The 15839-nt window shown below is 40.6% G+C and overlaps 1 protein-coding gene across 2 annotated transcripts in view; it reads left to right on the forward strand.

The window, feature by feature from the left end:
* Positions 1-15839, forward strand: part of LOC126194783 (protein Njmu-R1-like) — a 101881-nt gene that overhangs the window by 19180 nt on the left and 66862 nt on the right. For both annotated transcript variants that reach the window (XM_049933082.1, XM_049933083.1), the window contains exon 2: positions 11775-11876. In XM_049933082.1, coding sequence (XP_049789039.1) covers positions 11775-11876 — 102 coding nt within the window. The remainder of the gene's footprint in view (positions 1-11774; positions 11877-15839) is intronic.

Below are 15839 nucleotides of genomic sequence, written 5' to 3' on the forward strand. Positions count from 1 at the left end.
TACCTGAGCGACCCTTTCACATGTGCTCTCCGTTTGCTGACTCCTACCCTATCCGTGTGCACACCCAAATGCAGCTTACTAAGGCTGACTGGCAGCTTTACTCCTCCCTGGCGACCTTCGAAGAACAAGATTTCCCCAGTTGTGATGACCAGGTGGACTATCTCACCAAAGTTATCCTTACTGCTGCAGACTTTCCATTCCTAAGACTTCCTCTTTACCACATTGTGTCCCCATCCCTTGGTGGACTGAAACATGCCATGAAGCAATTCATGCACGGAGACGTGCTCTTCGCATTTTTAACCATCATCCTATGGTGGCAAACTGCATTCGTTATAAACAGATCCGTACAAAGTGTCGTTGCGTTCTTCGGGATAGCTTTCTGGGACCAAAATCCATTCCCCCATTTCCAGCCTTTCTGTGACCAAAATCCATTCCCCCATTTCCAGCCTCACAATAGCAGCTGATGTTATCGTGGACCCTATTTCTATCTCCAACAACTTGGGCCACCATTTTGCTTAAGTTTCGATCTCTTCTCAAAATCACCTTCTATTCCTCTATTGGAAACAAACGGAGGAGGCTCGGGCGATACCCTTCTCTTCTCTCAATCATGAGTGTTACAATGATGCCTTTACTATGAGGGAGCTCGATCATTCTCTCGGTTCATCCTGACCCTCTGCTCCAAGGCGGGATGCCATCCACATTCAGATGTTGCAGCACCTTCCTCTTGTGGGGAAGCACTTTCTGCTTAGTACATACAACCGCATCTGGGCAGAGGGCACATTTCCCGACATTGGTGTGAAGCCACTGTCATACCCATAACTAAGACTGGTAAGGACAAAAACCTTCCTTTGAGCTACCACCCCATCTCACTTACCAGATGCATTTGCAAGGTGATGGAACGTATGATTCATGCCTGGCTGGTATGGTGGCTCAAGTCTCACAATTTACTGACAAATGCACAGTATGGATTTCGAATGCAGCGTTCTGCAGTTGACCATCTCATTACATCATTACATTGTCCACACGTCATGAATGATTTTCTGTGAAAATCCTAGACTGTGGCCATGTTTTTCAATTTGGAGAAGGCCTACAGCACCTGCTGGAGAACTGGTATTCTCCGTACTCTTTACACATGCGGCTTACATGGCTACGTGCCCTGTTTCCTTCAGGCATTTTTAAAAGATCAAGTTTTTAGAGTGCATCTGGGTTCTGATTTGCCCCGAGGCTCCGTCCTGAGTATTGTCCTCTTTGCTATCACCATTAACCCTATCATGGCCTGGCCGGCCGTTGTGGCCGAGCGGTTCTAGGCGCTTCAGTCTGGAACCGCTGCGACCGCTACGATTGCAGGTTCAATTCCTGCCTCGGGCATGGATGTGTGTGATGTCTTTAGGTTTGTTAGGTTTAAGTAGTTCTATGTTCTAGGGGACTGATGACCTCAGATTTTAAGTCCCATAGTGCTCAGAGCCATTTGAACCATTTTTCTATCATGGCCTGTCTCCCACCGGGAATCTCTGGCTCCCTTTTTGTAGATGATTTTGCCATTTATTGCACTTCTCGACGGACCTGTCTCACTGAGCAGCATCTTCAGCAATGTCATGGTTGTCTTTACTACTGGAGCATCGACAGTGGCTTTCGCTTTTCCACTGACAAAACCATCTGTATGAATTTATGGCGACGCAAGTGATTTCTCCCACCATCTTTAAATCTTGAGCCTCTTGCCCTTCTGTTCATTGAAATTACGAAATTCCTGGGGCTCATGCTTGATAGGAAACTCTCTTAGTCGTCCAATGTGTCTTCCCTGGTTGCCCGCTGTTCGTGGTTCCTCAGTGTCCTACATGTCCTCAATGGTACTTCCTGGGGTACCGATCGAACCACTCTCTTCCATTTGTTCCAGTCCCTTGTCCGTTCTAAACTTGACTATGTGTGCTTTGTTTATGTGTTTGCACACCCGTTGCTCTTATGCCATCTCAACACTGTCCACCATTGTGGCATCCGTTTGGCAATGGGCGCCTTTTACACCAGCCCGGTTGAGAGTCTGTACGCTGAAGCTGCTGAACTACCACTGTCCTATCGCTGTGACTTTCCCATCAGCAGGTATGCATGCCATTTGTGTGCCATGCATGGTCGCCCATCCTATGCCTCCTTTTGTAACGATTCCTTTGATTGTCAGTATGGGTCTCATCCTTCTTCTCTGTTACCTCCTGGAGTATGCTTTCGCCACTTGCTACAGTCGCTTAACTTCACACTACCTGCACCTTCCCTGGTGGGTGTGAACCTCTCCCCACCTTTGCTTTGCGAAGTGGCCCATGTTAACCTTGGACTTCATTTGCTTCCTAGGGACACTACTCCAGCCTCAGTCTATCGCCTTCAGTTTCACGACCTTCGCATGGAACTTCATGACAGTACCTTTGTATACATTGATGGCTCTCGGACTGACTGTGGGGTCAGATGTGACTTTGTCATTGGCAACCATGTCTTTCATTATCAGCTTCCGGCCCTCTCCTCAGTATTTACGGCCGAGCTCTTCGTCTTGTATCAGGCCACGCAGTACATCCGGCGACACAGCCTTTTCAATTGTGCCCTCTGCTCAGAATCATTCAGCGCCCTTCAAAGTCTATCTGTGCTGTTCACTGCCTGCCCATCCCTTAGTGCAGTGGGTCCAGAAAAACTGTCACTTGCTCACTCTTGATGGAGCCAGTGTGATGTTTCTGAGAGTTCCTGGTCATGTCGGTCTGCGAGGAAACAAGGCTACTGACGCTGCTGCTAAAGCTGCAGTTCTTGTACCTCAGCCCGTGAGTACCTATATTCCCTCTGATGATCTTTGTGTTGCCGTCTGTCAGGAGGTGGTGTCCCTTTGGCATCGCCAATGGTCCTCCCTTTGCAGGAATAAGCTCCGGCTTATTAAGCCTCTCCCAGCGGCTTGGATGACCTCCTCTCAGCCCTCCTGCCAGGAGGAGGTTATTTTAACTCAGCTGCGTATTGGGCACTGCCTTTTTAGCCATTGTCATTTGATAAGTGGCGCTACCCCACTGCTTTGTACATATTTCGCCCAAGTTTTAACTGTGTGCCACTTCCTGATGGAATGTCCATTTTTTAACCTTTTACATTTCCATTTGGGTTTGCCGTCTGAGTTATGGGCCATTTTTAGCAAATGATGTGTGGGCTGTTGACCAGGTTTTACTTTTTGTGTGCCAAAACAATATGGCAATGACCATTTAATTTTTAGTTTTGGACCTCTGTTTCTGTATGTCAATTATGTCAATTGGGACTGATATATAATAGTTTTTTAACTCCTATCTCTCTTCGTGTTCTATCGTTTTGACTTGAGTGCATGTGACCGCAGTTGTTTTTGCGCCCTAAAGCATAACAGAACCAAAACCAACTGACAAACAGCAGTCAGCATGGATGGATGAACGAAATGCCTGCTCCAGAGACCCATACACAGCAATGTTCACTGCGTGGTCATTGAGGAGACACTATTGGTAGCCCCTTGGTTCATCTAAGCAGCCAGTTGCATATTTATTCATCCACACACATCTCTGCAGCTACTGTTCACTCATGTCTTCTATGGGTCATGCTGCACCACAGTTGCCTTGACACTAGTTTTGGATACTTTAACTGTGGCGCCATGCAAAAAGTTTATTAACCTAGCCATTTTGGAAATGCCTCCACTCTTGGGCTGAATGCCAGTGATCATGCCCATTTGAATGTCAGACAAATTGCTCCCTTTGCGCATTACAACAACTACTGCACTATTTTCCACATCCCCCCCCTCCCCCCGATATGCTTTATATATTCTCAATAACTAATGCTGCCTTTTCTTGTCCATGAGCGGTTATTGCATGTTGACATCAAACATAGGTGGTGGTCACATTAATGTGACTGGACTGTGTATATTTTTAGATCACTCTTTGAGAAGCATAGGACAACAGATATTAATATCTGCAATTATAAGATTCTCAGTTTGTCACAATTTGGCATATATGTTATGGTTTGGACCCTTGATCAGTATTCTTGTCATCAGCTAACATTACAGTTTTTGTGTTGCCATGTAAAGTCATTGGATGATCATTTATGTAGGATAGAAACAAGAGTGAGCCAAGTACCAGTCCTTGTGGCCTTTTGCACATTATGTTTCTCAATTCTGAGATTAGTTTCATGCCTGAGAGAAAGTCTGTTACAGAGACCCTCAAAGGCTTTGAGTCACAGAATAATTTTTCTTTTCTTTTCATTTTTATGGTCTGTTAATACTTTTCTGGGGAGAATCTTTTATGAATGTCAGAGTGAGAGTCAATTAACAAATTCTGAATTCTGGTCAGTTAAATGAGTCAGTATTTTTATAAAAAAGAAATAAAGAAAGAAACCACTTTTGAAAGGATAGGAAGAAGTCAAATATGTCTAAATTTTACAATTAGAAGTGATTTGTTTATCTCCACCTTTGTCGATGGGTGGTACTACAGCTTATTTGTCTGTCTGTCTTATTTGTGTATCTCTGGGAATATTTTCAGTCACTGATTGATTACAAAGACGGCTTAAGGATAATCCTAGCAAATCAACACAAAGTTTAAAATTGTACTAGAAACACCATCACATCTAGCATTGGTTAGTTCCTTGTTTCATAGATGAAATTCACAGTAAACATTCTGATTTGGAATGTGTCAGTAGAAAAAGTATGGAACAGTCATATACAACTTAAAAAGATATATAAAAAATAATATTTATATGGCTACATGCTGGCCATAGAAAACTTTTTTAGTGACTCATTATCTCTATCCAGTTAACCAGTACTTCTTATTGATGTGATGAATTTTTTAATCTCCTTTGCAGTTGTATATTTGAAACTAACACCTGTTGGTGATGCATGCACTGTCTGCACACATAGATCTAATACATATATGTTTGTTTGTTTATTACTGGGTGCAGTGCAAGAGCACACATGCCTGGGGGCTAAGGAGGGGTGTGTGGGGGGTGCCTCCCCCTCCCCTTCCCATCCTAGTTCTCTGCCAAAGGAAAAAATATAGTATAGTAAAGTGTTTCTTCTTTTTTTCGAGACAATGGTTTAACAGTCGGTAATACAAAGGTTTTTTATTGGGTCATATCTCTAACTTTTTTATGTATGCTTTAAAATTGCCATTTGTCTTCCAAAAATTAAAATGCTTCATACCTCCAGGTGTAGCATCCTCGCCCCCTTACAAACTGTAACCATTCCTACCAGGGCCATTTTGTTCTAGTAGCTTTTTCAACTGTTCAAGACTTGACGAGAGCAAGGCAACTGCCAGATGTGGGCACCCTGGAGTGGATAAATTTGAGAGAATGATAAAATACAACAATGGATTGAATTTCGAAAACTGGCTGTTGTGCCAGGTTTATTCCAGAAGTCTACCTATAAGGGATACAAGTGGTGACTCAGAGGACACTAACAGACTGAGGGGCATACTGCTTGATGGAGGGAGGGAGAGAGAGGCACATCTGATCGGGTCGAAACTTGGCTGCTAAGGAGTGCCAAGTTGCTTCTGGCTTACTGTCATCAGCTTGCTCTGCAGCTCCCACTTGACCATTCGCTCCCCTTTGAATATTGGTAGAGGGTATGTTGGAAGTGTATCTTCATCAGCGATGTCCATCTAAGCATCACATCATCAGCTTGTGCATGAGAACAAGGCATGCGTTGGTCACAATATCCAGTGGTAACCACTGCTGAACCAGCCCAAGTCTTGGCACAGATCTGCATTGAAACACAGTTCCTTTGTATAGAGAACCAAACTGAGAAAAATAAAAATGTTGATTGCAAATAAAGATTTTCGCTATCATTCTGTCAGTCGACCATACACACAGCTGTAACTATATTTATAATGTAACTCTGTCTTTCAAATGGATTTACTCCAAAGCAGGCTTAGTGAACACATTGGATATCAGTGGGATTTTTCAGACTGAATGCTTCTAGCAATTAGCAAAGCATTTAGCCTCATACCATGTGTGTTCTGCAACTGCATCAGTCACATCCATGTTTAATGTTCATCCCCCCCTGAGCAATTTTCTGAGCTCTGCGTTAACACATTCCACAGAGCACTTCATCCAGGCCATATTATCCTGCCCAAAGAGTGACACGATCTTGACATTAATATGAGGAGCTTCCTCACGAATGTGCCTAAGATCATCCTCACTTGTATAATTCTGCTGATGACTCATGAACTCAACCTCATGGCTGCACTTCGCAGACTTTTCAAATACTATATGCAAGACTCATGAAATTCAGACTTAATTAATACTCTCACAATACGAATACCTGAAAAACATCACAAACAATAGAATAAGTTAATCAATACTAGTCCACATAGGAAGTCACACAAATACTATTCACTTCTTCCTGGAAGCCTGTGAGAACAAAGACTAAACAAAATACCACATAGAAACAGAAATGGCTGCTACTCTTGACGCGTGTGGTTGATTCTATGCTGCAGGTCTAAACCATCAAGTTGTTGCATGAATAACTCAGAGTTACAAGCTCAAGCCCTGTCCATCAACTTGCATAGTATTTTTAGTTGGCTCATTATTCATTACCTCAAAAGTTTAGTAGTTTGCTACTACTAACAGTTAATTAACTATGTTGTTAGAGATACTTCGATTCTTGTGATACAAAAGAATTATCTCAGTTACTTAACAGAAACAATTGCTTGCTGATTGTGGACTGTAAGTACTAATTTTCATTCAGACATCCAAACGTAAACTTATAAACTGTATTAAAAGGAGAAAATATTTGTTAAAGTGACTACTGCAGAAAAAACAGAAAATGCTTTTATTGTGTGTGCTGTAAATGGCATTGATGTATGAATGGCATTAATACTTGTGTATAAGATAAGTACACACTTCAATCCAGTACAAAATGTTGGAGGGAACAGATAATGAATTCTGTTTCTCAAAGCAGACTATAGGCTGCATTTATTAAAAATATGGCAGGTTAAAACTGTTATTCAGCTGAGTTTTGAACCCAGATTACGTCTGTGGTACTCACTACTCTTTTGTGAGTAGATGCATGGTGAGCATTGGGCCCCAGGCTATTGGACTACTTCTTGCTTTTGGGTATGACAGTCATACTATTTGACTGAACATTTTGTCTGACTTGATCTTTCAGATGGTTTCCTTGTTGACAAACTGGCTTTTCTATAGGACCCTGCTTGTAGTTAGTTACTTTTATTTGATCCTTGCTTCCAGATTTGATCTCAGTTCTTCCAAAATTTTACAGTTGTGCAGGGAAGATTGTCCAACATAGTGCATATTCCACCCCTTGTGCAACTGTACCTTGAGCACTTCATGTGTGGGTGAATTGAATCCGAACACATTTACCAGTCCATTGCAGGGGTTGTCAGGTACCTGCACACTCATAGCGCCTGACAATGTGCCAGAACTAAAAAAAAACCCATGTGTGCCAGAGAGCTCTCAGTTAGATAGTCTGCAATGAAGAGAATCAAACTTTCCCATATTGGGGTCCACAAGACACCAGCAGTCTCAGTGAAGAGAACAGACAATTTCAGTGCTGGAAAGTATGACCTCAAGACTTTTTTGTCCCTGGGTGCACCACAAGAGGAAAGTAGATACAAAAGAAATGGTAAAAAGTACTACCTCCATACATTGTTTGTTGACAGAAAAACTGTTTTTCTTTGTTGAAATATTGAGGAAAAATTCAGGGAAGTAATATCAATCAGCAAAATGTGAAAACCCTCCATCCTGGTCAAAGTTGCTAACCCTTCAGAGTAATAAGGCATTTCTTTCCTGTGAGAAGTACAGTGACTTTCTCATCACCATCACTCATCACAAGAGTCCAGGGTGTGATTTTTCCATCATGACTTCACATTACAGAGAGCTGAAGAGCTGTGTGCAAACTTGGAACAGTGGAATGTCAATTTCAATTGCCAAATCCTGTGAGGCCCAAAAGATGACAGAGCAAATATAGGTGCTTTTATTTTGGCTTTGAGTCTGACCATCACCACGCTCTTGTAGCCCAAAGTCAATTTATTAATTTTGAAGTAATTTAATAGTTGGGGCAGCTGGTCACATTTTCATAATGCTTGGCATGCTGAGTTAGTGACACACTGCAGCGACAGGTAGCAATCGTAGAACTTATATAAACAGTTTTCATAATACTCATCTTTTATTCGTCTTCTTTATAGTAAGTTGTAGGCTCGTAGTACATTCTGAAATGCAACTTTATATAGTGATCTGGAGGACGCTTAACTTCATTTTTTTCTTTTTAAATAATAATAGGAACACTGGTGGACTTGTTGTTGTTGAATAGATATATTTTCAGTCATTTCACTTCACAGTAGAAAACAGTATCAACCACCATACTATCAAAACACACGTAACTTGTACTCCATCCTCACCCTTTAAACTCGTACTACAAACTGTCAAGGGCAAAGATTTACTTGTATCAACATGTAGCTTCAATTTGGCAATGATTTACCACTTCAATGTAAAGCTGTATGTTGAGTTGTCCATGCTGTTTTTTAAGTGTTTGGATTTTGGGAATATGTCTTTATGTTGCACAAATGATGCCATCTGTGGACACTGCAGACAGCTCCTGCATAAGAACACTCTGTGCAGCCAACCACTGGTATGTATCAACTGTAGAGATCATCTTTCCCCTTGGTGTTTGAATTGCTCCATTTAAAGAAGGAAATAAAAATACAGGAGTACAAAAAATTTGACCATCTTTTTTGTTTTGACGCAAAGAAAGCATATGAATGCCTACATCCAGCTCAAATGGCAGCAAACTCTGCAAACGTGGTGATTAAGCCCCTGTCTGTTGTGAGGCTGAAGATATCCACATCCCCTGAAATTCTGGGTGCTGGTGGCTACCTGAATACATCTCTTCATGAAAGTCCATAATATCTTCCCCCTATATTCCTGCTATATCTGTATAGTTGTCTCCAGTTCAGCTCCCCCTGACTAATCAACTGCCATTCCCTGCCATGTGGGACTATCTTCCTCTGGACATACTCATCAGACTAATACTGCCTCATGGTCCTTTGTCAGCCACTGATTGGCAGAGGTACATATTATGGCCTGCAGAACAGTTCACCAGACCTTTCTTCCAGATTCATGGCCTGAATCCCCCCGCATTCCCCCTGACACCTAACCAGAGATAAAGCTCGTAAGGAAACTAAAAATAAAAAGAAGACAATGGAAAAAATGTAAAATTAGATCCAGTGGGCCTAGCTGCATTGAACTTTTGCCTCCCCCTGCACACACACACACACACACACACACACACACACACACACACACACACACACACACACACACATAACTGTGTCAGGTACGGGAATGAATTCTTAACCCAGAATAGGAAAACTATGACTGTCTCACTATGGAAAATAGAAAACCCACATGAAATGGACAGCTATAGACACTCCAGTCTCAAGAATATTCTGTGTCAGTTGCTTGAACAAATTATAAAGGAGAAGCTACGTATGTCTCTTGAGACAAGGCGTCTTTTGGCCAACTCCCCATTTGGATTTCAGGAGAGCTTGCCCACAACTGACAGTTTAATTCACCTGATGTCAGCTATAAGAAAATTTTATGCATTGCCAACCCCTCATAACTGTTTTCTTTTACTTACGAAAGACCTGTTCCACCTCACAGCATTATCACTTCCTTACACATAATATAAGTTTAGGCTCCCTCCCAATTTTTAACCAGAACGCTGCTCTCTCTCTCTCTCTCTCTCTCTCTCTCTCTCTCTCTCTCTCTCTCTCTCTCGCTCGCTTCACTCTCTCTAACAAACATTGGGATTTAAACAGGGAAAATGTCAACCATGTAAATTGTTCATTTTTGGGAGAAGAAAAAACAAGAGAAAGGAAATTTGCTCTTATAAACTGACTGAAGAAACAAGCATAGAGGCAAGTAACGTGTGGAAATGCATGAGATGCTTGAATAGCACGATAAGATGCAAATTTCATATAGTTTTCAGAGGTCATTTGTAGCAGCAGTTTTATAAACAATGTGGTAGGGGAAAGCTTAACACAATTATGTTGTTTCTGTAACATTGCTTTTGTAAAAGTTATTTACAGTTCATTATGACAATAATTGACTAGTACAATATCAAAAAAAATCATGACTATAGGTCGAGAGACAACTGAATAAAGAGTTAATAAAATTTTGATATTGATATATGAAGCAAATGAAATTTTAGTTGACTTATTGCCATTTCAATGGTTTGAGATGGTGACTAAATAGCTTATCATAAAATGGAAACTCGGGATAGGATAAATGGTCTTTAGTTTTTACTGTAACTGGTTAGAAGCTGTAACGTCTCTAATAATGTTTAGAGCTTCAGAACAACAGAACGTATTTGTTCCAAAATATCTCTTTCTATAGTACTCTGATATGCATTTTGATGCTAGAGACTAGTGTTAATCTTGTCCAATATTAACATGAAATCCTCTTGGAATCTTATTTTGAATTGTTTAAGTGTTTGCTGGGAAGTAAGTGGGTGTGCTGAAAAGTAATGCTTCCAAATTTTTTATGTGAACACACTGGAGGTTTTTTTTTTTTGAAAAAAAAAAAAACAACAACATTATTAACATTTTATCTCTTTACTTCATGTCAACATATTTGCAGCACTCTGACACTAGCGGGCTCCAAATTATAGTTTGTAACACAGCGGTGTGTAATATAACTATGTTGTTGCATGAGAAACAGCATACTGTAATCAAGTTTCTAATTCAAACAGTTCATCCACACATGGAGCACTTTCTCCTTGAGCATGACAATGGCAGACTAAACAGAAGTGCTGCGACATCTGCAAAAATCCAACACTGGGGTTTATTGTCATCGATCGTCCTCTATACAGTTCTGACTTGGCCCAATCCAATTTTCATCTGCTTCCAAACTTAAAGAATACCTTCAAAGTCTTTGCTTTGCTAGTGATGAAGCAGTGCAAGCAGAGGTGGGATTATGGCTCTGTCAACAAAGTCAAACATTCTACAGTGACAGTATCAACAAACAGGTCTTTTGTAAGGAGAAATGTGATTGTCACCATGGTCACTATCTTGAGGAATAAATATGTAGCCATGAAGAGTAAACATGTAGAAAGTTAATAACATTTTTTTTGCGTATAAAGGCTTAAGAGTTCACGCATAAAAAATTTGAGGCATTACTTTTCAGCACACCCTTGTAATCGGATTTTGCAATGATAAGTAAGTCATTGACATGTGCTAGAACTACAACTTGGGAGGAAGATTTTTAACTTAAATAAAGTGTAATATAAGTTTCCTTTAATTTACGTCTATGGTCACAATCTTTTCTGTTTAACAGATTACCGGTTTCGGTCTTTAATGACCATCATCAGATCTGTCTCATAAAAACAAAGTCCTAATGCACTGCAGCCATAGTGGCATGGTCAACTGTTAAATGCGGAATCAGCACCAGCATCATCAAATACAAATAAATCACATCACGTGCACGAGTCATGTTGTCAGTAAAACATTAAGACTTTGTTTTTATGAGACAGATCTGATGATGGTCATTAAAGACCGAAATCCGTAATCTGTTAAACAGAAAAGATTGTGACCATAGACATAAATTAAAGGGAACTTATTACATATACGGGTCACTGTGTTTTGTCGCGATGATGTCGCAGCTTGTGAAAGTGTAATATGTTCACAAACAAATTTTTACTCTTAATTAAGAAGCATGTAGTATTTTGAAAATGAACATCAGAAGAATATTTGTCAGTGTCTTGAACTGGAAAGTAATGACCTTATTCTTTGTTGCAGGGCAAATGCAACATCATCATTATTGTCATCATCATCAGCAGCAGCAGCAGGCAATATTCAGGAAGGAACATCACAAATTAGTACAGAGGAGGAAGCTTTTGGGTATGAAAATTTGATAATTTAATAAAACTACATAAAGAAGGTTTATCCATACCTATTACCATTTTCTATCTTTCTGCTATTGCTTCTCCATTTTCTAGAAACAATTTTTAATTTCAATTACATTGTCAGCGGCAGCTTTTACCATTGGTACAAGGTCTAAGGTTTGGGTGTGAAGAACTTTTGACATGCCGGTATATGAAATATGCTAGCTAAAATGTAGGATTGTACATGTGCATCTGTTCTCTTTCTCTCTTCTCCCTCCCTCCCTCCTCCTCCTCCTCCTCCCCCTCCTCCTCCTCCCCCTCCTCCTCCCCCTCCTCCTCCTCCCTCCCCTCCCCTCCCCCTCCCTCTTCCACCTCCTCCTCCTCCCTCCTCCCCCCCTCCTCCCCTCCCTCCCTCCCTCCTCCTCCTCCTCCCCCCCCCCTAACACACACATCCTTCCTCCACAGTTGTATGTTTCACCTTACTGATATATCACTGACAGATGCAGAGAACCAGTCAGCCTAGACAATGAGATCAAATGTAGCAACAGTTGTAGTGTTGTAGAAACATACAATTGAATCACAACAGATGAGTAGGACACAACAGCAGTGTACTGAATACCCAAATAACAATAGAACTGGTGAAGTAAGAAAGTGTTGATAACTGAATAGAGATGTAGCAGAAATGATTGTCATGAATAATTTAAAAGAAAGAAATTAAATGTCATCAGCACTGTAGATATTATTTATCATATCAAAAGCATCTCCTTTGTTGCAGTGGTTAATTAAATCATTGGTGCAACTACAATGGAAGGGTATTTGTTGAGAGGCCAGACAAACATGTGGTTCCTGAAGAGAGGCAGCAACTTTTCAGTAGTTGCAGGGGCAACAGTCTCAGTGATTGACGGATCTGGCCTTGTAACAATAACCAAAACGGCCTTGCTGTGCTGGTACTGCGAACAGCTGAAAGCAAGGGGAAACTACAGCCGTAATTTTTCCTGAGGGCATGCAGCTCTACTGAGGGCATGCAGCTCTACTGAGGGCATGCAACTCTACCGTATGATTAAATGATGATGGCTTCCTTGTGGGTAAAATATTTCACAGGTATATTAGTTCCTCATTTGCATGTCTGGACGGGCATTGCTGAGGAAGATGTCACCATCAGGATAAACAAGACTAGCATTCTATTGGTCAGGGCATGGAATGTTAGAGCCCTTAATCAGGCAATTAGGTTAGAAAATTTAAAACAGGAAATGGATATGATGAAGTTAGGTATGGTGGGAATTAGTGAAGTTTGGTGGCAGAAGGAACAGGGCTTCTGGTCAGGTGCATACAGGGTCATAAATACAAAATCAAACAGGGATAATGCAAGAGTAGGTTTAATAATGAATAAGAAAATATGAATGCAGGTAAGCAAATATGAGCAGTATAGCCAGTCTAAAGTACCATTTTCTATTCTTGATTGTTATCTTGTACAAGGGCAGAAGAAAGTCTGCTTTACCTCCTTCTCCCATCAATTCATTGTCACTCTTTTTTTCTTGCTGGCCCATTCATGGGCATCTTCTTTCTTTTTGCAGTAATACCTGCTGCATGTCCCAATCAGCTGAATATCTGTCCGATTTGACTCCATATGTACTGGACAATTATCATTCCATTTGACAATGATGAACTTTTTATCACTATCAATGCACTTATTGTAAGCTACTCTTCCAGCTTATTTTCAAATTGCTATTGCTAAAAAAGGTCATCCTCTGATCTTAGTTTTGTTGAGTGTTCAGGATGCATAAATGTTCATACTCAACAAATGGGGTAAGCAGTTCAGGAGAAGAAAAGAAACTATCAAAGAAAACTTTTAAGTTGCAGGTGAATCCTGTGTAAGCTGAAGATTCCTTCTCCCAAAAGAGATATTCCTGGTGGAGGTCTACTTGCCCTTCCCATCAAACATTTAATGCCTGTGAACATAACCACTAGTATCTGGCCTGCACCAGCTCTAGTGATAGCTTGTGCAAAATTTTGCCAGTGTGCTGCGATATAAACAAACAGATTGTGTTTCACTGTATCAACAACTTAATATTGTTGTGATATTAGCTTTACCTTATGCACTAAGATCAAGTTTATTGTTTATGTGTTTATGATTTTGGCCATGGTTTTCCAGCAATGCTTTAATGTGTCCTAGGTCTTTCACACCCCCTTTACCACACAAAACACTGATACCAGTAACTGCCACATTGCAGGACTTTGATGCATCCTACGATTACTCATTTTCACAATGCTCATAAACAAATGATTCTTCTAAATTTCTTCCTTTCTTTCCCTTCAACAAGTCAGATATGTTTGCTAGTGGTTTTCTGTCAAATGAAAAGATTAATTTGAAATATTGAATTTATCTGAATGTCACTGGCCAGTAGTTTTCAAAGAATTTTATTGGAGGAGTAGTCAGTGTAAAATTCGGATCGCTAGGTTTAATATTCATAACATCACTAGAATGAGGTCGTTCTGGAATATCTCTTTCTGACAATGTCATACAATGTTCCTCTTACATGTAGGTGTTTTTCCACTAACAAGAGAGTTGTTTGCTTCAGGCTGATGGTCATTGTGTAATCGGGTTTTGTTTAATAGAGCTGAATGCTAAAACTGGCCTAGAGGATGATCTATTGGTACTTTCGGATTAATTATTTTCAGTCTCAGAAGAGTCACTACTTCCTACTTCATCCTGCAGTGTATATTCTTCACTAGAGTCACTGGAATCCTCCAAATCATCTTCACTATTCCTATTTAGAATTGGACCTAAAGTTCCCAGCTGTTGTACCATAAAATGCCCTGCAAGAGAAAACTAGTTTCAGATTAACTGATTGCAGAAGGCAAAAGATTGACTGAGCCTGACAGTAAAAGCCTTATGTATACATTACTAGCTTTCAAATATGACACCTGATTTCTACCACATTTATACTGTTTGCTTATCATCTACAATAAAAGACATAAACTTTACATCATGATTTTTCACCTAAAATAGCAAAGCTTTTTCAAAACAAAGCTTCTTACATACACTTTAGGCATTGTATAAATTACTTGAAGCATTTATTCTGAGTTCACACTGATAACAATTGAGGATTACAAAGATTAAAATCACACACTCACCTGGCACAAATCCCTGTGCATTGTGAAACTGTAACAAGCACAAGCTTCTCAGTGCTGCCATCTGCAGTCACTGAAGTAAAACGAATATATAGCATTCACTGACCAGAAATACTGAATGAAGGCTGTCTGTCACAGACTATCCCTTCCTACTCAAAAGTATGTCTGCATTTGTAGATGTTAGGCAATAAAGGGTAATGTGTGCAGTCCAGCACTCACTTTGCATAAATTGTGTTAGAAAACCCACCAGTGCTTTCTCTTCTCATAGATAACTGCCTGTCAAGGTATTTTTGGTGATAGTTATGATCTTATGAAATTTCTTTGCTTATAACTTTTTTTTTAGTTGGAAACTGTTGCCAGAGTAGTGTTTACCCCGCAGGGAGCTTGCCGTTCTTTGGCGGGTTAATGCTTGGCTACCATGGGGTTCCAGCCTTTGTAGCATCTTTTCCCTTCCATGCTGCATGTCTATCCTCTTGCCATTCTTTTCCCCCTCCCTTGGGGGAACATGTCTGGGCTGTTTTTGGAAATGTATTCAGCATTTTTGGTAGTCAATATTGGAACACTCTCCACTGTTTTTTGTTCCTTTTTTCTTTCTTTGTTCACCTTTCCCTATCCTTCCTCTTCTGTGGTGTTTGTGGTTCCTCTCTTTCTTCTTCCTCACTGTGATCTTCTGAAGGCTGGCCCATGTGTTGGACATGTAACAGGTTACTGGGTAATGCATAATTCCCATCAGGTAGGATTGCACTTACCCCCTGGTACAGGCCAGGCTCAGGAAGGGGTGGTTGCCTGAGCTGCTACCTTCCCAAATTGCTAATTGGTCCCTCTGTCGAGTTTTGGGGAGATGTGA

Source organism: Schistocerca nitens, chromosome 7 (assembly GCF_023898315.1).
Source record: "Schistocerca nitens isolate TAMUIC-IGC-003100 chromosome 7, iqSchNite1.1, whole genome shotgun sequence".
Classification (NCBI taxonomy): Eukaryota; Metazoa; Arthropoda; class Insecta; order Orthoptera; family Acrididae; genus Schistocerca; species Schistocerca nitens.